We start from the raw sequence: 24,190 nt of genomic DNA on the forward strand, positions 1-24,190 counted from the left end.
CCAGCCCTGGTACATCTTGTCAGATGGTCCTGCTGTCCAATCATCCGGCCTCCCCACCCTCTGTGTGGCTGCCCTCACTCCCAGGGGTCCCAGGTCTCTGTCCTGCCCTTGCTGACCGCTGGAGGCACCATGTGCCTTCCCCACCATCAGGCACCCAATAGAGCCCACCCAGCAATGGGTGGTAACTGGGGGATGGGAAAGGGGGCCACACTGCCCGGACTGGAGCTGCAGGAGGTGCCTGGTGATGCGCCCTCTTCCCTTTCCTTTCCTTTCCTTTCCTTTCCTTTCCTTTCCTTTCCTTTCCTTTCCTTTCCTTTCCTTTCCTTTCCTTTCTTTCTCCTCTCCTCTCCTCTCCTCTCCTCTCCTCTCCTCTCCTCTCCTCTCCTCTCCTCTCCTCTCCTTTTTTTTCTTTTCTTTTCTTCTCTTCTTCTCTTCTCCTCTTTTTCTTTTTTTTAATCAAGACTGTTCAGTAATCCCACTTGTAGCTATGCAAGGCAAGGGAGAGGGGAGCTGGCAGTGAATACACAGAAATCCGATCTGTGCAGCCCCAGCCCAGTGGTTCTCAAAGTTATGTGTGCAGCAGGGTCACCTAGGGTGCCTGCCTAAAATGCAGATTCCTGAGCCTGGGCCAGAGATGTATTCTGGGGAAAGGCCCTGGAAGCTGCATTTGTGACACATCCTCCTCTGGAACCCTACAAACTTCCAGAACCATTATAGACACAAGGTGTATGCTAGGGGTGGAGGGAGGTACGGCTGTCTCTAACTATCAGAATTGACCAATGAGCAGAGCACACACTGAGAGGGAGTAATCTCCCATGACCCGTAACCCCCAAGGTGCAGCTGGAACCTGGAAGAACATTTGTAGGGGATGCAGCAGGGCTTCCTGCCTTGGGCCAGAGGCTGGATGCAATGAGTGCGTTTTCCTCCAGCTTGGAGGTGGGATCTGGTTGGGGAGGGGAGGGTTCCTCAGAGAAGTGCTCTCCCAGGAAGACAAGCTTGCCCCACATTGTCCCATTGTCCCTCAAGACCTTCTGCTTAGTGTCAGGCTCCTGCAGAGGTCAGAAGGGGCCTGGTTGGGCTGCTAGAGGGTTGAGACTAAGAACCTACCTACTCCTGACTAGGGCCACTCCCCTCTCTGCCTGTGCTCCTGTGGCCTCTAGCCTGTTCCACTTCTCCTTTCCCTTCCCCATTCCATCTCCTGTCTACCTGCCCTGGGTGTAGCCCCCCCTGTGTTTCTCTGGTCTCTCTCCTCCACCTGCTCTCTTTCCTGTCAATAACCCAGGTCCCCAAGCCTTTGAGTCAACCATATACCCACCCCAAACCCCCCCACTCCACTCCACACCCCCACTGTGGCCCCCTCCTCCCCATCTCAGGGGATCACTCTCTCCAGATGCCCCTTTGGCTTCTTCCTTTTGCAATTAATTAACTTTCTCTTAGATGTGTGAAGGTTTGGGGTTTTTTAAAACCAGCTGGGGGCCAGCATGAAAGATCTCCCTTTCTGTCTGACCCATGACCTCTGTTTTTATTCCAGGCCACTAAACCATCTAAAGAGATGAGCGGGTCAAATGAGACCTCAAGCCCAGTCTCAGAAAAGCCCACGGCTTCCAGAACCTCCATCCCTGTATTGACTTCCTTTGGGGCAAGGAATTCTTCCATTTCCTTCTAGAAGCTTCCACCCACCTCTGCCTCAGCCTGTCCCCCTCCTCATCCCTGCCACTCCTCTCCCTGCTCTTCTTCCCTTCATCTCCAACGCTACCCCCACACCATGCTCTGCACCTTCGGAAGGCTTTGCCACGGGTACGGCCCTCCTCTACACCCATCATCCTCTGTTGGTGTTTTTGGTTTTTTAAATGATTCACTTTTAATTTTTTTTTTTAAGCAAAACAGTAAAACTAAAAACCAAAATGCACCACCTTCCTTTGACTTTCCTGTTCCAAATTGGCCCGCCTCCTGTCATCCTTCCTTCTCTCTTTACCTGCTTCTTCCCGAATCCATCTTAAAATTTCCTGTACCCTATACTCTCTTCTGAGAGCACTCCAAACAAACTCTGAGCCACGGAGACTTGGAGCGGCAAGACACCCCTCTCCCCTTCCTCGGAAGCCTTTCTGGAGGAGACTCTGGACGTTGGACCAAGCCCGCTCTCAGGCTGGCGGGGAGACTCGCCCTGGAAGTGCCCCGGCTGCCCAACCTCCACAGGACCAAACTCTGCTGCTCTGTTCCCTTCCTTCCGTTCCCTTCCGCACAACTTCCACTTGTGCCCCGTGTGGGCCTGGAGTCAGGACGGGTGGGCTGCGGAGGGAGGCCAGGGTTGGAGGGGCCCTGGGGTGGCTGTGAGGCCTGCCTTTGAATCTGTGTGTCCATGGAGAGGAGTTGGCTCCCTGGGACTCCCTTCTTGCGGTGAGGAGCTGCCTAGCCTGTGCCAAGCGAGGAGGAGCAGGGGGACCCTTTTGGATGGTGGGTTGTGCACGGCCAGCCTGACACTGGGGTCCCCACCCTGGAAGAGGGCAGCCCCGAGGAGGACTATTTGGTACTTTCAGTTTCCTAATTTAGCACTTTAAATGACATTAACTTATTTAATGGGGGTGGGGTGGGCAAGGATGAAGGGCGTAGAAAACTAGATTTGGGGGCCTGAGGGGGGGAAGGGTCTGATTGTGAGGGCAGCAGGGGGAAGGAACAGAGAGGGGCTGTTGGGGGGGCAGTGAAGACAGCGCTGACCCAAAGGTCAGGTGACTTGACCTTTAAACATCCTCTTTGAGATTTGAGGATTTTCAGGGAAGGGGGTGAGATGATATTTAAATGGGGAGCTGGTGACCCCTGGTGAGATCTCTGAGGGTCCTTGAGGCCTGACCAGCCAGCCAGTGCCCCTGGCCCTGACCCTGTAGATGCCTGCCTTGCAGAGGCTGTGGCAGTGAGGTTTGTGACCAGGTCCCAAGAAGGGAAGGGAAAGACCAGCTTTGGTTCTCAGCCCCTGGGGGGGCTCCCAGAGGGCACAATGAGGGGCCAGCAGGGGGGTTATGTGGGTGGGGGATGAGGAGGCTGATAGTGGAGGGTCCCGGCTAGCAGGATTCCTATTTGGAGCACAAAGTGAGGTAAGCACAGGGGAGGGTTTGGGAGTAGTCTCCCAGAGTAAGCACAGAAAGAAGGAGCCATTGAAAGGGCAGGACCTCCTAGTCCCTGGGGCCTGGCTGGAAGGTCAGTGTTTGGGGGGAGCCAGGGGAACCGTTGAGGGTTGGGGAGGGAGGGGAGACTGGGGTTGTGTTTCTTCATTTCCTTCTTTTTGTTTTGTTTTTTGTCGGTTCATCCTTGTTTTCTAGCTTTGGATCATTTTTGTACAAAGGCAAGCAGGCCTTTTTGAAAAATAACAAGAGGAAAAAAAAAATCCCTCCTGAAAAAAAAAAAAAAAACCCTTGGAAAATAGGAAAAAAAAAGGACCTCATAAATGATGCAATTACTTTTAATTGCAGACAACTCTTTACATTTAAGTGAAGTGTCTTAACATTTTATATTGTTTTAAAAATATATTTACATATTATATATATATAATATACGTAATATAAATATATATAAATATTTAAAAAAGAAAAAAAAAAAAAGAAAACCACGGCGCTCTCTCCCTGGCCGCTGTTTTGGCGGCGGAGGGGGGCTGGAGGATGGGCACATCGGCCTGGCTTCTGTGGTCCAGTGAAATGGTTTGGTTTGATTTGGCTGTACAGAGACCCCCCCTGATTGGGAGGGGAGGGGGGAGTGGTACCCCCTCCTCCCTCCACTCCATTACTCTTTGCTTGCTACTTTTCGCTTGCCCCCACCCTCAGCCCTGTGACCTGAATGTGTGTCCCACCGTCTTTGTCCTGAGTTGAATGTCCCTTTGTGGGGGGAGGAGGAGGTGTCCATCCACCAGGGGCAGACGGAGGGAGCCGAGGGCGCCACCCCACCCGCTAGCCTAGAGCCCAATGGGATTTGCATCTCTCTTTCCCTTTGACTCCTGCACATTTCTGGGCTGAGAGGCGTTTGTATGGAGCTGTGTGCAACCTGTGTGTGTGTATGCGCGCGCGCGCGCGCGCATTGGCCCAGGTCCGCTTGTCCGCGCGTGGAGGGAAGTGTGTGTGCACAGCGTGACCTTCCACACGTGTGTGCAGGGAGGCAGGCGCACTGGGCGCGCGTTCCCTGCGGCCTCGGCCCGTGCCCACCTGCGTGCTGGTACGGAGGCACTTGGCACGTGAGAAGGCGTGTGCTGTGTGTGTGCGCGCGTGCGCAGACGTGCGTGGCTTGATTGACTGGGATGCGTGCGAGCCGCGTGGACAGAGGGCCGTACGCGGAGGTGCATGTGACCTGTGTGTGTGTGTGTGTGCGCGCGCGCACGGGCGTAGACCCAGGCGTGTGGGAGCGCCCGCGTGTGTGTGCCTGGTGCCTGAGCGCTCGCTTCGCCCCCCACCCCGCCGGCCCCGCCCTCTCCAAGCCCGCAGCACGTCGCCGCCCCCCAGCTGCATGCGCCTCGCTGCTCCGTCCATCAGTGTGTGCTTGACCAAGAAAAACTAAGACGTCTGGGGGGACCCCTGTACCCGGCCCCCCACCCCCGCCCGCTGTGCTGTGTAACTCGCATGGGGGGGTTCCTTCCCCGCCCCGTCCACGATTCCACGATATGCTGTTTCCCCGGGAGTCCCCCCGCCCCGCCCGCCCGGCCCGAGGCTCCGAGCAGAGGAGCCCCAGCTGGGGTCTCCCCACCCCCCGGGCTGAGCTGCGGCTCCGCACCCCGCCCCGTCCACCCCGTAGGGCCCGTGTTGGTGTAGCAGTGATGGCTTCTGTGGATATTCTGTGACCTGTCAGTGTAACTTGACAATTTCTAAATGGAAAAGGGTTGCTGTGTTTTCTGTCTCTTTTTTTAATGTCCTTTTTCTTCTCACTTCCCTGCTCTCTTTCCTTTCCGGTTTTTCTAGCCGAGTGTTTGGGGCTTAAATAAAACTTGTTTCTTTTTCCTCTCCTGGATCTCCTTTCTATAGGCTGCTGTCTCATTATTTCTCCTCTTCACCCTGGCAGGGGCTGGGAGGGATGGGGCAGAGATGAGGAATCTCGGGCAGGTAAGGGCCCTGCGGCTTGGCAGGCAGAAGGGGCAGGAACAGGGGCCCTCCCGTGGCTGCTGCCCCAAGGACCCATGAGAACCCCCAACATCAGGGACACCGGAGAGGAAGATCACTAACTCTATGGGGGGCCAGCCCCCAGCTAGAGGAGTCATCGCCACCAGTGAGGTCGCTGCCAGGCATTACTGACATTACATCTTGCCCAGAGTCACACAACTAGTAAGATGCAGAGTCAGAATTTCAATCCAACTCTGCCTGACCCCAAACCCAATGCTTTTCCCCCAAAATCAAAGAGGGTCTGATTACCTCCCTGAGTTGGGTCTTGACCTCCTGCCCTTTGGGTAGGATGATCCTTCATGGTGTCGCCTATCCTTTCAAGAGTGGAGGCTTTCAATTTTTTTTAAAAAAACTGACTCACAGTAAGAAATACATTTTATGGGGCACCTGGGTGGCTCAGTGGTTGAGCGGCTGCCTCTGGCTCAGGTCGTGATCCCAGGGTCCTGGGATTGAGTCCTGCATTGGGCTCCCCACAGGGAGCCTGCTTCTCCCTCTGCCTATGTCTCTGCCTCTCTCTCTCTCTGTGTCTTTCATGAATGAATAAAATCTTTAAAAAAAGAAATACATTTTATATTTCAGTGATTTAGACATGTACACACACATTTAGTGAAAGAGCACTTACTATATACAATGCTCTCTGCTATTTCCTGTTAAATGCTAAACATTTTGGTCACAACCCACTAAATTGATTTCATGACCCTCAAATTGATCAGAACCCACAGTTGGAAAAATACTTGTCTGAACATCTAGTTTTAGCCCCAATCTTGCTGCTTTCTCCCTCTCAAAGGCCTACCAAGCCCCACTTACCCCTGGTGTCCTCTAAAATTGGAAGGCCTCCAAGAGGAGATTTACCCTTGATTCTGGTTGGGTGGGGATCCCGGCCCCCGACCCTGTAGCCAGCAAGCTGCCTGAACCCTTCCAGGTCACCACATCAGAGTCCCATCTACCCCACCTTTGAGTAGACCAGATGTCCTGATGGAGTTTTCCAGGAATTCTGAAGATTGTGTCACTGTTCCAGCATGTTCTAAGGATCCTTGAGGCTACCCTTCCATGCATTCTCCTGGTTGACCGAGGCCTGGGGTATTAGTGGGTGTCCTGTTCCTCCCCCAGCAAACACTGGGCCTTCTGTCCTGTGAGGTAATGACACTGTCCTAGAGCAACACTCTTCCAGAACTCATGGAAGCCCCTGTCACAGTCTTCCCCTAAAGGCCAATAGCCTCCTTGGAGACAGAGGTGGAGGAGAGCTCACTGTCTGGGAGGAATGTGCATTCCATGGGCTCCCGCCCTCCCTGCTGAGCAGCCCTCCAGACCCTCCACAGCCAAACCTCATCCCTTATGTACTTTTTAAAATGTCAGCAGGCCTTGCCTTCTCTCTCGAATCCTATTCCAGAAAGCTGGGAAAGTGGCCAAAAGCCCCTTCATTTCCTCGAATCACCCCATTCACTGACAGTTCAAGATCAAGTGACCGATAGGAGCATCAGCTGCGTGCCAGGAATCATGCCAGGCCCTTCATTCATCCTTCAAATGCTGACCGAATGTCTGCTTGTGGGGGCATCCTGTCTACTTCCTCGCTGGGACCAGGGCTCAGCATTTAGCAGCAGAGCCAGTGGACACTCCACCCTGAGACCCAAGCAGAATCGTGACCCATGGTGAACAGTGCCACAGGGGAGCAGGCTGTGACAGTCATGCGGACCACTCCAAGAGGGTGAAGGTCACCTTCGAGTGGCACCCTTAGGTATGGTGAATGGCCACGTGGCAGCTGGTGGCTGAGTGTCACAGGCAGAAGGCCCTGAGGTGGGTTCTGGAAGGTGCACAAAACCCACGTAGAGCGGGTGGGGGGGGGCGTGCAGGCCATGGGGCCAGAGCAGAGGGCAGAAGCCCCAGCCCTGGAGACCCATCTTGCGGGATGCGGTTAGGAATGTGGATTTCTCCTCAGAGCCGTGGAAACCCATCGGAGATTTTTAAGTAAGCAGGTGATGTGACCTGACACTATTTCAGAAGTTACCTCTGGCAGTGGTGTGGAGAAAAGATGGGGAGCAAGGGGCAGGAGTGAGCGCAGAGCCATCAGATGCAAGCGACGCCTGCCTGGACTCAAGCCTGGAGGGAAGGGAGACTACGTCTCAGTTCAAACCCAAGACTTATCCCTCCGATGGCCACGTTTGCTTTCTCTCTCTCTCTCTCTCTCTCTCTCTTTAAAAGATTTTATTTATTTATTCATGAGAGACACAGAGAGAGGCAGAGGCATAGGCAGAGGGAGAAGCAGGCTCCCTGTGGGGAGCCCGATGCAGGACTCGATCCCAGGACCCCGGGATCACAACCTGAGCCAAAGGCAGCCGCTCAACCACTGAACCACCCAGGTGCCGCGCCCTCTGCCAGGATGGCCCCGCTTTCTTAATGCTTCATGACTCCTCACTACTATAAAGGGTCTCTTTCACCCTGACAACATGGCCTGTGGGTATCATTAGCTCCATTTTACTGATGGGGAAGGTTGACTGAGCAAAGCAGGGATGAGACCGGCTGGCCTCAGAGTCGGATCCTAATTGGTAAGAGAAAAGAGACTGTTTTATAGACAGAGACCTGGGGAAGCCTTCATCTTCTCCCTCACTGTCTGCACATCTCTGAGGCCCCAGGCATTTTCCTCCTCTTTGATCTCCGAGTGGCTTAAGTATTCCAGAGTTCACAGGGGGACTGAGCAGAGTCTGTGGTGCAGGGGATGGTGGGCCTCTGCTCACAGCCACCGTGCCCATTAGCTGACGACAGGCTCCCTTGACACTCACTGATGCTGATTGACACTACTCATAATGACACCTGATAGGAAGCTCCGTCCCATATCCCTGGTCACTATCCTAGAAACTTAACTGAAAATCCCCAGATTCTCTCCTTTAGCTCAGGCCACAATCATGGTCCTTCTTTCTACCTGCCCATGCCAGAATGACAAGGAAAATCCCTATCCTCTTCATTCACCTCAAAGAGATTTGCAGTTTTCCCAAAGAAATGTTTCTCATGTAGGGCACCTGTCTGGCTCTGTCAGTAGAGCATGTGACTCTTGATTTCAGGGTGGTAAGTTTGAGTTTCACATTGAGTGTAGCGATTACTTAAAATCTTTTTTTTTTTTAAAGATTATTTATTTATTTATTTGACAGAGAGAAGGAGAGAGCACAATCAGGAGGAGTACCAGAGGGAGAAGGAGAAGCAGACTCCTCCACTGAGCAGGGAGCCTGACGTGGGGCTTGATCTCAGAACCCTGGGATCATGACCCCAGCCAAAGGCAGACACCTAACCAACTGAGCCACCCAGGAGCCCCTAAAAATAAAATCTTTCGGACAGCCCAGGTGGCTCAGCGGTTTAGCGCTGCCTTTTGCTTAGGGTGTGATCCTGGAGACCCGGGATCGAGTCCCATGTTGAGTTCCCTGCATGGAGCCTGCTTCTCCCTCTGCCTGTGTCTCTGCCTCTCTCTGTGTGTCTCTCATGAATAAATAAATAAAATCTTTAACAAAAATTTTTTAAAGAAGTGTTGGGGATCTCTGGGTGGCTCAGCAGTTTAGCACCTGCCTTTGGCTCAGGGAGTGATCCTGGAAACCCAGGATCGGGCTTCCTGCATGGAGCCTGCTTCCCCCTCTGCCTGTGTCCCTGCCTCTCTCTCTCTCTGTGTCTCTCATGAATAAATAAAATATTTAAAAAAATAAAAATCTTTTAAAAAATAAAATCTTTAAAAAAAAATAAGAAGTGTTTCTCATGAAGTAAATATCTATTATCCTTATGCCAGCACCACTCTGTTTTGACTGGTAGTAAGTTTTGAAATTTGGAGCTTGTAATTTTGTTTTCTTCTTCAAAATTGTTTGGCTGCTCTGGGTTCCTTGCATTTCCATAAGAATTTTAGGATAAACTTGCCAATTTTTTTAAACTTGTCAATTTTTGCCAAAAAGACAGAAAAATAGGATTTTAATAGGAATTGTGTTGAATCTGGGGCACCTGGGTGGCTCAGTTGGTTAAGCATCTGCCTTTGGCTCAGGCATGATCCCATGATCCTGGGATCCAGCCCTGCATCCCATTGCATTGGGCTTCCTGCTTATAGGGGAGTTTGCTTCTCTCCTGCTCCTGCCTTGCCCCTCGCTCCAGCTCCTGCTCTCTCTCTCAAATAAATAAATAATTTTTTTTAAAGGAATTAGGGACACCTGGGTGACTCAGTGGTTGGGTGTCTGCCTTTGGCCTGGGGCATGATCCTGGAGTCCCAGGATCGAGTCCCGCGTCGGGCTTCCTGCGTGGGGCCTGCTTCTCCCTCTGCCTGTGTTTCTGCTTCTCTCTCTCTCTCTCTCTCTCTCTCTCTCTCTCTGTCATAAATAAATAAATAAATAAATAAATAAATAAATAAATAAATAAATAAAATCTTAAAAAAATAAAAAATAAAAAAAGGAATTAAGTTGAACCTGTAGTTCACCTTAAGGAATATTGCCATCTTAACGTTAAGTCCCCTGAAACATGGGTTATCTTTCCATTTATTTAGATCTTTAATTTCTTTCAGCAGTGCTTTATAGTTCTTTCTCTATAAGCCTTGTACTTCTTTTGTTAAGTTTATTCCTGTTTCACTATTTTTTTTTAAAGATTTACTTATTTAGTCATAAGTAAATATTCATGGTTGAGCCATCCAGGCACCCCTCCATATTTGTTTGTATACATGGTGAAATGGTTACCATAGTAGTTAACGCATCTGTCACCATACATAGTTATAGAATTTTTTCATATGATGATAACTTTTTAAGATCTACTCTTAGCAACTTTCAAACACACAACACAATATTATTAGCTGTAGTCATCTTACCACACATGATCCCCATTACTTATTTATTTTATAACTGAAATTTTGTAACTTTGACCCTCCTTACCCATTTTACCTACCCCCTAGTTTCTACCCCTGGCAACCACCAATTTGTGCTCTGTATCTATGAACTTATTTTTTATTTGGGGTTTTTTGTTGTTTAGATTCCACATATAAGTGCAATCATTTGGTATTTGTCTTTCTCTAACTTATTTCACTTAACACCCTCAAGAAGCATCCATGTGAGCAGCCCCGGTGGCCCAGCAGTTCAGCGCTGCCTTTGACCCAGGGTATGATCCTGGAGACTCAGGATGGAGTCCCACGTCAGGCTCCCTGCATGGAGCCTGCTTCTCCCTCTGCCTGTATCTCTGCCTCTCTCTCTCTCTGTGTGTCTCTCATGAGTAAATAAATGAAATATTAAAAAAAATCCATGTTGTTGCAAAATACAAGACTTCATTCCTTTTCATTGCTGAATAATATTCCATTGTATATATAATACCACACCTTTTTTATCCATGCCTCCATAGACCGACACATAGTTGCTTCCATATGTTGGCTATTGTAACTAATGCTACAATGGACATGGAGTTGGGGGTGCATGTACCTTTCCGAGTCCCTGTTTTCATTTCCTTGGGATAAATACCCAGAGGTGGAATTACTGGGTCATATGGTACTTCTATTTAATTTTTTTGAGAAACCTCCACACTGTTTCCTATAGTGACTGCATCAATTTACATTTCCACCAACATGTTCGCTTTTTAGTCTTTCTTTCTTTCTTTCTTTCTTTTCTTTCTTTCTTTCTTTCTTTCTTTCTTTCTTTCTTTCTTTCTTTCTTTTTTCTTTCTTTCTTTCTTTCTTTCTTTCTTTCTTTCTTTCTTTCTTTCTTTCTTCTCTTTCTTCAGATTTTATTTATTTATTCGTGAGAGACACACAGAGAGAGAGGCAGAGACACAGGCAAAGGAAGAAGCAGGCTCCATGCAGAGAGCCTGGTGAGGGACTCAATCCCAGGACTGCAGGATCATGCTCTGAGCTAAAGGCAGATGCCCAACTGCCGAGCCACCCAGGCGTCCCTAAAAATGATAAAATTAATAAAACTAAAAGTTGGTTCTTGGAAAAGATAAAATTGGCAGAGATTTAGTTAGCTCTTTTTTTTTTTTTGGCCAGTCTAGTGATATATTTGTCAATTTTGATGACCTTTTCCAAGAACCAACTTGTAGCTATATTGATTTTCTCTATTTTTTTCTATTTTCTATTTCACTTATTTCCATGCTTATCTTTATTATGTTCTGCCTTAGGCTTGCTTTAGGATTGGTTTGCTCTCTCTAGTTTCTTAAGGTGAAAGGTTAGGTTATTGACTGGAAATCTTTCTTTTTTTCTAATACAGACATTAACAGCTATAAATTTACCTCAAAACATGGCTTTGGCTCCATCACATTCACTTACAGCTGTTGTATTTTGCTTTCATTCATCTTAAGGTATTTCTTTTTTTCTTTTAATTTATTTATGAGAGAGAGAGGCAGAGACACAGGCAGAGGGAAGCAGGCTCCATTCAGGGAGCCTGACATGGGACTTGATGCCGGGTCTCCAGGATTACGCTCTGGACCGAAGGCAGGCGCTAAACTGCTGAGCCACCTGGGCTGCCCGATCTTAAGGTATTTCGAATTTCCCCTATTATTTCTGCTTTGACCCACTGATTATTTAGGAGTGAACTTTTCTAGTTCTACATATCTGTGAACTTCCCATTTCTTCTGTTATTGTTTTTTTTTTTTTTAAGATTTATTTATTTATTATTTGGCAGAGAGCCAAGAGAGAGGGAGAGGGATAGAGAGAATCCCAAGCGGACTTCCGTGCTGAGCACAGAGCCTCTGATGCAGGGCTCAGTCTTACAAACTTGAGATCATGACCTGAGCTGAAATCAAGAGTCAGATGCTTAAGTGACTGAGCCAGGTGCTCCTTCTGTTATTAATTTCTATTAGCAATAATCATGCCTCGGATAAACCTCATTGGCTACGATACTGCCACTGTGCAGCTTGTTATTAATTTCTAATTTAATTCCACTGTGGTTGGAGAACCAACTTCATGTGATTTCAATCCTCTTAAATTTATTGAGGCTTGTTTTACGACCTAGCATATGGTTTATCCTGGAGAATGCTACATGTGCACTTGAGAAAGATGTGCATTCTGCTGTTGAGTGGGATCTTCTTTAGAATTCCATGAGGTCTAGTTGGTTTACAGCATTACTGATCTGCCTTAGTTGTTCTGTTATTGAAGGTGGGTGTCGAAGTCTCCATTATTTTGAATGGTCTACTTTCCCTTTAATTGTTAGTTTTTGCTCCAAATTTTGTTGTTAGAAGCATATATATTTACAATAATTTTATCTTCTGTTTTTAAAGATTTTATTTATTTGAGAGAGAGAGAGAGAGAGAGAGGCACAAGCAGGGGGAGTGGCAAGCAGAGGGAGAAGCAGACTCCCCGATGAGCAGGAAGCCTGACACGGGGCTCCATTCCAGGACCCTGAGATCACGACCTGAACTGAAGGCAGACACTTAACCGACTGAGCCGCCTAGACACCCCAATAATTTTATCTTCTTGATAGACCCTCTTATCATTATAAATGTCCTTCTTGTCTCAAGTAATAGTTTCTTGTCTCAAATTTTTATAGCTACTCCAGCTCTCTGTTGGTAACTCTGTGTGGCATCTATTTCTATCCTTTTACTTTAAACTTTTTGCGTCTTTTTCTTTTTTTTTAATAAATTAATTTTTATTGGTGTTCAAAACTTTTTGCGTCTTTGAGTCTAAAGTAAATTTCTTATAAACAGCATATAGTTTGATCGTGTGTTTAATTTTTTAATTTTTTAAATTTTTTATTTATTTTATTTATTTATTTATTTATTTATTTATTTATTTATTTATGTCGGTCGTGTGTTTAAATCTATCCCGCCACTCCCTGCCTTTGATTGGGCTGTTTGTACCATTTATGTCCAATGTACTCACAGAGGAGGTAAGATTTAGGTCTGCCATTTTGCTATTTTTTTAACGTCTTATGGGCTTTTTATTGTTGTTGTTTCCTATTTCTTGATTCCTGCCTTCTTTTGTTAAGATGGATATTTCCTAGTGCATCTTTTAAATTCCTTGTTTCGCCCTTTCACGAAGATGGTGCCGAAGGCGAAGGAAGCCCCTGCCCCTCCCAAAGCCCAAGCCAAAGCAGTCTTTGAAAGCTAAGAATGCGGTGCTGAAAGGCATGCACAGTCACAAAAAAAAGAAGATCCTTATGTCACCTACATTCCAACGACCCAAGAACCTGCGTCTCCGAAGGCAGCCCAAATATCCTTGAAAGAGCACCCCCAGGAGAAACAAGCTTGATCACTATGCCATCATCAAGTTCCCCCTAACTACTGAGTCAGCCATGAAGAAAATAGAAGACAACAACACACTTGTGTTCATTGTGGATGTCAAGGCCAATAAGCACCAGATCAAACAGGCTGTGAAGAAGCTCTATGACATTGATGTGGCCAAGGTCAACACCTTGATCAGGCCTGATGGAGAGAAGAAAGCATATGTTTGACTGGCTCCTGACTATGATGCTTTGGATGTTGCCAACAAAATTGGGATCATCTAAACTGAGTCCAGCCGACTATAAATCTAAATATAAATTTTTTCACCATAAAAAAAATAAATAAATAAATTCCTTGTTTCACTTATAGTGTTTTTTGGAATGATCTTCTTAGTGGTTGCTCTGGGGATGACAATTAGCAACATCTTCACTTAGAATAGTTTGGCTTTGGGGCGCCAGGCTGGCTCATTCAGAAGATGAAGAGCATCTGACTCGTTGATCTCAGGGTCATGGGTTCAAGCCCCACATTGGGTGTAGTGGTTACTAAAAAAAATAAATAAACTTAAAAAGAGAAAATAAACAATATAGTTTGGGTAAATACTAAGTTAATCTTAATAGTGCATAAAAACTTTGCTTTGGTCTAGCACACTCCCTTTCCATATCTTTGCACGATTATTGTCATACAAATTTCCTCTGTACAGGTTATAAGCCTGCCAACACAGTTTTGTAATTGTTGCTTTATGCAGTTGCCTTTTATTTTTAAAATAATGGACTTGAAATTTCATTTTTTTAAAGTAGGTTCCCTGCCCAACATGAGGTTTGAACTCATGATCCCGAGATCAACAATCAGATGTTTTACTGACTGAGCCAGCCAGGAGCCCCTATGCAGTTGCCTTTTAAAGACAAAAAATGAGTTAAAGACAAAAAATTACAAATAAAAAAAACCGTTTATACTTTCATAATATCTATGTAGTTACCCTTGCTGATGCCTGTCATTTCTTTGTGTGCATTCATGTTGTCATTGAGTGTACTTTCATTTCAGCTCATAGGGCTCCCCGGCGTATTTCTCATTGGGCAAGCCTGCTAATGACAAATTGTTTTTCCTTCCTGGACATGTCTTCGTTTCCCTTTGTTTTTGGAGAGCACAGGTTTTTTTTTTTTTTTTTAATTTAATTTATTTATTTATTTAATGATAGTCACAGAGAGAGAGAGAGAGAGAGAGAGAGAGAGAAAGAGGCAGAGACATAGGCAGAGGGAGAAGCAGGCTCCATGCACTGGGAGCCCGACGTGGGATTCGATCCCGGGTCTCCAGAATCACGCCCTGGGCCAAAGGCAGGCGCCAAACCGCTGTGCCACGCAGGGATCCCGAGCACAGGGTTTTTTGATCCATTCTCATCCAAAGCCTACTACAGCCTGGAGAAGATGGTCCAAAGGGCCAATAACCTTAGCTTTAGGTCCTTTCTCTTAGATTTATCCTGGCTCCACCAACTTACTAGCTGTTTGACCTTGGACAGGTCATGTCACTTCTCTGTACCTTAGTTTCCTCCTATATAAAATGGAAATAACAATGATGAGCTCAAAAGTGTTGCAGGACTTGAGTTAGGACTTGTAAAGTCCTTGGGGCCTGGTATGAGCCCACGACACTAGCTGTGACTTCATTTGCCAGACAAAAATAACCTGGGCGGTGGGGAAGGGTAAAGAAAGGAAGGAGGATTCAGCAAGTGAGCTCTACCCAGCTCCAGGGCTCTCCCCTAGGTTTTGATGACTGTCACCTGCTTCTCCTACAGGACACTAGGCTCATCGTCACAGGCAGTCTGGAAGCTAGCAGAGGCAACCGTAGAACCATGACATTGAAGGAAGCACATCCCATGTTGTAAACTCACACATGTGGCCTAAGATAATGGGCAAAACCCATTCTTGTTCTCTCAGGATACTGCACAGGTCTGGAGTGCCCACGATGACACCAGCCAGGATGGGCCTATTGGTGGCCTGGGCTTTGTCCAAGCCTCCTGTCTGCTGGGCAGCACCTCTGGACTATTCTGAAAGTCCGGGCAGGCCTGAGAAGGAAGGTGCCCATGCACCTACCTGGCCTCTGGAGGAGTTCAGAAAGCAGATGCGCATGAAAACCTCTTGCCCCACTGAGGGTCAGGCACCCTTCCATCTTGTATTCTGCACCTATGTCACTGCTCATGCAAGTCCCCGAGAATACCTACAGAGCTACCGGGAGGCAGAGGTTTGCCTCCACTCTGCCAGCCCCGAGCCAGCCCCTCACCCCTTCTCCATCCCAGCCCCACTTCGGCCCTTTCCTCCCTTCGAAACAAGCGACACAGCTGACTCGTGCCTCGAGGAAGGCCATTTATTTCCAAGATATAGACTATACTTTTAAGACAGGACTTTTCAGAAGCAGGAAATCTTAGTTGTCGCCTAGAGAGGTGTGTCAAGGACACAGTGAAAGGAGACATGCGCACGTGGGGCCAGAGGCTTATCCAACACTGTTACAACACTTTTTTAAAGGAGCAAAACATCTTTAAAAATCCTTATAAATTCTTTATAATATGTTACACATTTAGAGACAATATTTACAATAAAAGGAAGAGGGAGGGAGGGAGGAGAGTGAACTCTACTTTACAGCAAATCTTTGCATAAAACGAGAGGACTGATAGACATGGCAGTGGGGTTCACAACCCCACCTGGGCTTCCCTGGAATAAGTGAGGGCGTGTGTGGGGAGGCCTGGTGGTCTGAGGTCTATTTACAACATGTGGGGAGAAGGGGAGGGGGCTGGGTCCCGCCCATCCTGAAGGAACAGCCCAGCTCAGACCCCATAAATCAGTGTGTGTGTGTGTGTGTGTGTGTGTGTGTGTGTGTGAGAGAGAGAGAGAGAGAGAGAGAGAGAGGGAGGGAGGGAGGGAGGGACAGAGAACAAGAGAGAGACACCAGGGATGTTTACTACGCCCCCTCCTACAGGGAAGGAGGTGGGGGTCTGTGTGCCTGAGTTGTGGAAGAAGCAGGCACAGCTGGAAGAATAAAAGGACGGGCAATGGAGGTCTTGGGAGGGGGGCACACTGGACCCTCCCAAAACTGCTGGGGAACTGGCAGCTAGCTCCTCATGGTCACCACGCCTAGTAAGGGTGGTTTAGAGGTTGGCAAAAAGTTGGTGAGGGGAGTAACCCTGGTAAGACTCAGTCCTGCCTCTGTGGAGTGGCCCGAGCTTCCTTCTCCGGCTCTGACAAGCAGCAGGGGGCAGGATCCCTGGATGCACCAAAGGCAAGAGGCCCCGGGGGGGGGGGGGGGGGGGGGGGGCGGGGCGTGTGGTGTGGGGCAGGCCAGGAAGCAAGGGGGCGGGAGGGGCAGAAGTTGCCACTGAAACATCTTCTGACAGTGACTGGCACAGTGGCACACATGCCCTGCGTCCCAGGGACACTGCCCCCTCCATCTCCTCTCCCCTGACATACATACACCCCGCTCCCCTCAGCCAGGAGCTAGGAGCTAATGGGCAGGGGCAGAGGAAAGATGCCAAGAGCCAGCATCACCCTGTGTCTTTCCTTTAGTCTGAGACTTGGGGGTTCCTTAGCCACGCCCCGTGGCCAACAAGGGTCTCTAAGAGCAGCTCGGAAGGGCCCACTCGGTCACAGAGCCCCAGCAGCCCGTGCCTCTGGTCTCCCCGCTGCTCTGACGGCTGCGGGGGCCTCTCGCCTGCCCACGTCCTACCAGCCCCGCACACAGACTCGAGACACGCCCGGGGGACAAGGGGAGGGGGGCCGCAGGCCACAGAGGCCTGGGGGAGGGGGACCGGCGCTACGGGGGGTGTTGGTCACAGACACTGATGGAGGCGGGAGGCGGCCGAGCGGCGCGGGGGCTGGCTCTGCAGGGTCCCCGCGTCCCCGGGCGGCAGCGAGGGCGCCGCCGCCGGGGCCCGCGCCTTGGTGGACTCCAGGCTGCTGAGGCCCGAGTCTTTGTTGTCGCTGTGCGCCCGCGGGCCCGTGGGCTCCGGGGGGCCGCCGCCGCCCAGCTCCTTCCACTCGTTGAAGTTGAGGTCGGTCAGCGGGCTCTGCACCACCACCGTGTGGCGCCGCCAGCTGCTCCGGCGCCGCCGCGTCTCGGGCGACAGCGGCCGCCGCAGCCGCACAGCCAGCATGTCGTCCGCGGTGCCGCGGAGGCGCAGCCGCAGCGCCTCGATGCGCGACGGCCGCGAGCCCAGCGCCGCCGCCGCCTCCGCCGCCTCCGCCGCCGCCGGGGGGCGCAGCGACTCCTGGCTGCTGGACGAGGCCGAGCCCGGCGGCTCCGCGGCGCGGCCCCCGCCCCGCCCCGCGCCCCCGCCCCCGCCCGCGCCCGCGCCCGCGCCCGCGCCCCCGCCCCCGCCCCCGCCCGGGCTCTCGGCGTCCGGGCGGCTGCGGGCCAGGCGGCGGCGCGCCAGGGTGTCGCAGGGCATGAGGCGGTGCGAGCTGAAGGAGGGCCGGCGCGCAGGGCGCCCCCCGGGTCCCGCGCCGGCCTCCGTGTCCGTCTCCACGTGGCTCAGCTCGCTGCGCTCGTCGTCCGCCTCGTCCCCCGCGCCCGGCCGCCGGCCGCCGGCGCCCGAGCACACGCTGCGGTCCATGGTGGACAGCGTGGAGTAGCCCGAGACGATGGAGCGCGTGTCCGCGGCCGGCCGCTCGTCCGGCGCCGCCGGGGGGCTGAGGCGGCCCGGGGCCTCCGGGGGGGCGGCGGCGGCGGCGGCGGCGGCGGCGGCGGCGGCGGCCGGCAGCGGCCCCTCCGGCTGGTCCCGCGCCCCCGGCGCCGGCGCCCCCGCCTCGGGCTTGTGCGCCTCCTGCTCCGAGTCGTCGTCGGTGCTGCTGCCCAGCCCCCGCGCCTCCCGCCGCTTCTTCCGCTTGCGGTTGACCGCCGAGATGAAGGAGATCGCCAGCATCTCCCGGGCGTACGGCTCCTTCTTGGGGGCCCACGAGCCCTGCGCGGGAGATAGGCCAGGATTCAGGGGGCAGGAGGCAGGAGGCAGGAGGCCACCCGCACCGCGGCACCCCGCCCCCCCCCCCCCCGCCGTCGGCCCCCCCGGAACACGGCTGCCCCCGCGGGAGCTCCCTCCCCAGCCGGGAGACGGCACCCGCTCCCGCTCCTCCGTCCACACTTTCGGCTCCTCCGAGTGAGCTGGGGGCCCGTCCCCCACCTCCGCCCAGCTTCCACCCCATTCCCGTGCCCAGCGCTAGATAAGCCCTTTTACACACAGCTCTGGTGGTAAGTCTCTCAACAGGGAATACACCTGGCAGTTTGAACCCGCTTCACATGTACTGTCCCGGATTATGACCACCAGAGCCTGGCGGGACCTCCCTGATCCAGGCTTCTATCCCCTCCATCTCCACTCACCCCCACCTGGGAAACCTGCCTGTCCACCTGCGCTGCACCTACGCGCCTCTCCAGGTGCAACCGGCCCAAGGTCACTTCCCCTTCCCACTGCAGCCCACAGGCTGGCATTTCAGTCTTCCCACCTGCACCCCACCCACAATCCCCAATCTCACATCAATCCAGCCCTCAGCTCTGCAGCCAGAAGTGGCCACACAATCCTGCACAATCTAATGGTTTGCATTGAAGCTGCTCCCTGAGCAGTGATTTCCCATGCTGGGCAACTTCCTGCCCTATTCTCACTGCTAAGCCCCTGTGGGTGTTTTCTGGCCCTGGCCTTCCATGATGCTCCAGCAGAGCCCACACTGCCCATCACCGGCCAACACCAAACTATCTCTTGAACTCCAGAACTCTTCTCGAAACGGTGAATCCAACGGTGAATCCGTCTCCAGCAAGGTTTCTACAAGGACCTGAAACTCACCTGTCTGTAACCACACTACACTCCCTACTCCCCAGCCCCAAACCATCTGCATTCAAGTTCCCCACCTTAAAGTGATTCCTGGCCTCCTTCCTCTGCCCTGTTTCTTCTCAATTCTCCTGAAGTGACTCTCAAAGCCAGCCCATCTTCACCATCCTCTTTCCAGACCCTCACTCTGCCTTTTCTGGGCTTTTCTGCCTCCTCTAATAGGACTCCCTGCCTCCACCTTTGCCTTACCCCAGTCCCTCCTCCTCTAGAGCAATCAGTCCTTCTAAGACTAGGCAGGAATCCCATCACCTCCAAGACTCTGCAGGACCCCTCCACCTCCATCAGGATGTAGCCCAGACTCAGGGCCCTTCACAATCTGTTCCCAACTTTCCCAGCCTAAGGTCGTCTCTACCCCAACCCCAACACAGCCTTCACTCGAGTGATACCCACCTGCCAGACTTACTTGCACTTTAACACTGACAGCCCACCAACCCCTGGCCCACCCTTTGTGCTTGATAAACTCTTAAGTCCTCCTACTAGGCCTAGCTCAAACATGGCATCCTCCATGTATCTACCTCTCAGCCCTCCCATAGCCCTTTGAAAATACATCTACACCTGCTCTTCTCCCATCAGGATAGGTCTGTTTCCACATGATCTGTATCAAACTCTGACTTCCTTGAGAGCAAGGTCTGTGGCTAATCTGTGTTTGCATCCATGGCTCCTAGCACAGTGCCTGGCACATAACAGGTGCTCAATAAATATTAAGTGAATGGACAAATGGGTGAATGCAGTCCCCTTGACACAGGAAGCCCTGCAGAAGCAGAGGCTGAAACTGGTCCCCCTGTTGGCTGGAATGGCCTGCCCTGTGACCCCTCTTCATAGGTCACCTCCTGTTTCAGCCACAGCATAATAATGGAGACACAGAGATGTCTTATATGGCCACCGCAACCTATGTACTGTCCCTCACATCAGCTCGTTCTGAGAAAGGTGAAGCATGTCAGGCAGTCAGGATTCAAAGAAATGTGGCTCCTCCCTACGACCCAGCAATTGCACTGTTAGGGATTTACCCCGAAGATTCAGATGCAATGAAACGCCGGGGCACCTGCACCCCGATGTTTCTAGCAGCCATGTCCACAATAGCCAAACTGTGGAAGGAGCCTCGGTGCCCATCGAAAGATGAATGGATAAAGAAGATGTGGTTTATGTATACAATGGAATATTACTCAGCCATTAGAAACAACAAATACCCACCATTTGCTTCAACGTGGATGGAACTGGAGGGTATTATGCTGAGTGAAGTAAGTCAATCGGAAAAGGACAAACAGTGTATGTTCTCACTCATTTGGGGAATATGAATAATAGTGAAGGGGAATATAAGGGAAGGGAGAAGAAATGTGTGGGAGATATCAGAAAGGGACACAGAACATAAAGACTTCTAACTCTGGGAAATGAACTAGGGGTGGTGGAAGGGGAGGAGGGCGGGGGGTGGGGGTGAATGGGTGACGGGCACGGAGGGGGACACTTGACGGGATGAGCACTGGGTGTTATTCTGTATGTTGGTAAATTGAACACCAATAAAAATTAATTTATAAAAAAAAAAAAAAAAGAATTAAATTTTCAAAAACTTAAAAAAAAAAAAAAAAAAAAAGAAATGTGGCTCCTGGGCCGTGGCTGTCAACACAGTATGACTCCAGAAGGCAATCCCTGGAGTTGTGAAATACGGCAGCTCTGCTGTGATCAACCCAAAGCATAGGGTGGCCAGTGCCACTTTCTCTTCTGGCCAATGCTCTCTGAGAGACTGGAAAGGCTACTAGGACCATCTGATCAAATTATCCTCTCATCCTTGCTAGTTACAGAAGCAGTGAGGTCATAATGGTCACTTCCAGTAATGCAGAGGTCAGGAGAGGCTCTAGAAAACCAGAGGCTAGCAGGAGCAATGGGTGGAAGTTACATGCAGCTAGATTCAGCTAGATTCAGGTCACTATAATGAATTTTCTCTTTGCCCTGGCAATCTTATTTTTTTTAATTTTTATTTATTTATGATAGTCACAGAGAGAGAGAGAGAGAGAGAGGCAGAGACACAGGCAGAGGGAGAAGCAGGCTTCATGCACCGGGAGCCTGACGTGGGATTCGATCCCGGGTCTCCAGGATTGTGCCCTGGGCCAAAGGCAGGCGCCAAACTGCTGTGCCACCCAGGGATCCCAGCCCTGGCAATCTTATGATGGAGGAAGCTCCCCACCCCACAGATGTGCAGTCAGAGGTACTATGGAGAGGTTGTAGAGGACCTCTGTACCAGACTAAAGCAGCCTCCTTCCTTCCTTCCTTCCTTCCTTCCTTCCTTCCTTCCTTCCTTCCTTCCTTCCTTCCTTTCTTTCTCTCTTTTATTCTTTCTTTCTCTCTCTCTCTTTTATTCTTTCTTTCTTTTTCTTTCTTCTTCTTTTTTTTTTTTAAAGACAGACTGTGTGCAGAGAGGGGAGAGCAGAGGGAGAGGGAGAGAGAAATCTCAAGCATGAGAAGTGCAGAGCCTGACACACAGCTCTTCATGACCCTGAGATCATGACCTGAGTGGAAATCAAGAGTTGGGTGCTTAACCAATTGAGCCACCCAGGTGCCCCCCAGATACATAATGAGCACCTGTTTGGTGTCAGGCACACTGGGCTTACTGTGACCTGGCCAGTCCTTAGAGACCCAGCTAAAAATGAGTCCAGTCCAGTCAAAAATGTTTAGTGATTTCATCGACTACTAGGGACAGAATTGTGTCCCCTTCCCCAAATCCATCTGCTGAAGCCCTAAATACACTGAAGCCCAGTGTATTTAAAGATGGGAGGTAATGAGGTTGTGCCCTTATGGTGGTATTAGTCCTCATATATATATATATATATATATATATATATATATATATATATATATATATATATATATAAAAGACGCCAGAGAGCTAGTTCTATGGCACATGCTCTCTCTCTCTCTGCTATATGAGGACACAGCAAGAAGGCAGCCATCTACAAGACAGGAAGAGAGCTCTCACCAGAAACTGACCATGCTGACACTAGATCTTGGAATCTAGCCTCAAGAACTGTGAAAAAAAATAGATTTTTGTTGCTTAAGCCACCCAATATGTGGCATTTTATTTTGGCAGCCTGAGCTGCCTGAGATAATGCCTTTAGCCATGAAGCTCTAATCTAAAGGCTGGGCAGTGATCCTCACCTAATGGGCTGTCTCAGAGGGCAGGCTCTGGAGCAGGCAGGAGTAACTGGCTACGAGAGCTGGTTCAAAGAACCAGCTTTGAGGGGATCCCTGGGTGGCTCGGCGGTTTAGCACCTGCCTTCAGCCCAGAGCGGGATCCTGGGGTCGCAGGATCGAGTCCCACATCAGGCTCCCTGCATGGAGTCTGCTTCTCCCTCTGCCTGTGTCTCTGCCTCTCTCTCTGCCTCTCATGAATACATAAATAAAAAATATATTTATATTAAAAAAACAAAAACAAAAACAAAAAAACAAAGAGCCGGCTTTGGTTTCACTGATTTTCTCAATTGTTTTCAATTTCATTGATTTATGCTCTTATCTTTATTTCCTTCCTTCTGCTTGCTTTGGGCTCTCCAAAAAGTGTCATTATTAGAGCAGACATATTTGTTGGTATCCCATTTATGGAGATAAATACTAGGCCTCGTTGCAGAAACGGCAGGTCACAAAGAGGTTAAGCACCTTGCCTGACGTCCCGGAGCAACTGAGTTATGCAGCCAGGACTTAGACCCAGGACTGTCTGTGCTTCTAACCACTGGCCCCCTGACCACCTAACTCCCAAGCCAGATCCTTCTCTTCCCCCGGACGCCTCACGGAGCCCTGCGAAGGGGAGCAGCTTCTCTGCTTGCCTCGCATACACGTACTCCCTACCTTCCTTCCCAGTGACCAGGAATCTTCCTCAGGGCCCAATGGCCATTCTCCCAAGTCCCCTGACCTAAAAGCAAAGAGCAGGCTATCTTGGACAGGGATGAAGCCTTCAGAATGGCTTTGGCACTCACCTTGGACTTGGCTGAACTGCAGGTGGTAGAGTCTGTTGGCGAGAGAGAGAAAAACGAAAGTTAAATTGGAGCAAGAGGAGGCTGTCCTGTGAACACAATTCCCTCTCCTCGGAGGCTTCAGAAACCAGGGAGTTCAGACACCTGAGATCTCCCCAGGTCCTGGGAGTGTGATGGACTTCTGATGTCATTTCCTAAGGGACAGGGATGGAATGAACAATGATGTCAATTGCCACTTCCTTTTGAGGCAGAAGGTGACATCAGGCTGCCAGTCACTAGACCCTAGTTTGCCAGGGTCAGGGGCAAGGGCGGGTGGTGCTTTTCTTTGGGTCTAGTTCCTCCCCCCACCCCCCTTCTGTCCCTGTTACTCTGAAGCACTGGAGAGAAAATGCCAAATACGAGATGCAGTCCACGGAAACCACAATGAAACACAGCAAATCACAGATGCTCTGGAGAAATGGAGACCACACAGTGCATAGACGGGTGGGTGCCCTACATCTACCTCCACCCCACCCCAATCCCAGGACAGGAGGAAGAAGACAGGCCCTGTGAAAGATGGAGTACAGGGGCAGACAGCAGGTGGGTGAGACACAGGAGGTAGAGTGGGCTGGTGATTAGGGCCTTGCCAGGCTCCATCTCCAGACTCCAGGCCAATCTGCCCTTATGGGGCAAGGCATCTGTTCATCACCAGAGTTATGAAGAAGAGTAAATCATCACATCCGTGGGACTTGGGTCCCACTCCCTTAATATCATTGGGGGTGGAGAAGGAACCAGAAACGAATCCTGGTAGTGTCTTCTCCAGGACTGGGGAGGGAGCGGGCTGCTCTAAGGATCTCCCTGGGGTCAGATGGGGCAGTGGACAGGCACGGTTAATCCACACTCTCTGGCAAGCAAGTGAGACCTCCTCCCCAGCCCTCCCCTGCACACAGTGAGAAGAGCAGATGGCTGACCACACAGTGACACACATGGGGCAGGGGTGCGGCAGCAGGTGATTAGAAGAAATGGGGGGCTCCTCTCTGCGACCCCCACCCACCTGGTCCTCTGGCTCCCTCCCTGGACTGCCTCTGGTAACTAGAGGGGCTGTGGTATACCTA

At 50.6% G+C, this 24,190-nt stretch overlaps 2 protein-coding genes, 1 non-coding gene and 1 pseudogene across 5 annotated transcripts in view; 2 read left to right on the forward strand and 2 right to left on the reverse strand.

The window, feature by feature from the left end:
• The window catches only part of SRCIN1 (SRC kinase signaling inhibitor 1), a 66,279-nt gene extending 63,672 nt beyond the window's left edge, over positions 1-2,607 (forward strand). For all 3 annotated transcript variants that reach the window (XM_055330600.1, XM_055330609.1, XM_055330620.1), the window contains one exon: positions 1,532-2,607. In XM_055330600.1, coding sequence (XP_055186575.1) covers positions 1,532-1,666 — 135 coding nt within the window. In that variant the 3' untranslated portion in view covers positions 1,667-2,607. The remainder of the gene's footprint in view (positions 1-1,531) is intronic.
• A 9,236-nt stretch (positions 2,608-11,843) lies between these two features.
• On the reverse strand, positions 11,844-11,979 carry LOC129518645 (U4 spliceosomal RNA). Its single transcript, XR_008666222.1, has one exon. It is a non-coding gene; the product is annotated as a U4 spliceosomal RNA (small nuclear RNA).
• Positions 11,980-13,086: 1,107 nt separating this feature from the next.
• Positions 13,087-13,645, forward strand: LOC129517878 (60S ribosomal protein L23a-like; annotated as a pseudogene).
• Positions 13,646-15,624: 1,979 nt separating this feature from the next.
• The window catches only part of ARHGAP23 (Rho GTPase activating protein 23), a 73,443-nt gene continuing 64,877 nt past the window's right edge, over positions 15,625-24,190 (reverse strand). Inside the window, exons 23-24 of the mRNA XM_055338016.1 lie at positions 23,100-23,131; positions 15,625-18,225 (exon numbers count right to left, since the gene is read on the reverse strand). Of these exons, the coding sequence (XP_055193991.1) occupies positions 17,095-18,225; positions 23,100-23,131 (1,163 nt within the window). The 3' untranslated portion in view covers positions 15,625-17,094. The remainder of the gene's footprint in view (positions 18,226-23,099; positions 23,132-24,190) is intronic.

The sequence above is a fragment of the Nyctereutes procyonoides genome, unplaced genomic scaffold, assembly GCF_905146905.1.
Source record: "Nyctereutes procyonoides isolate TBG_1078 unplaced genomic scaffold, NYPRO_anot_genome, whole genome shotgun sequence".
Taxonomy (NCBI): domain Eukaryota; kingdom Metazoa; phylum Chordata; class Mammalia; order Carnivora; family Canidae; genus Nyctereutes; species Nyctereutes procyonoides.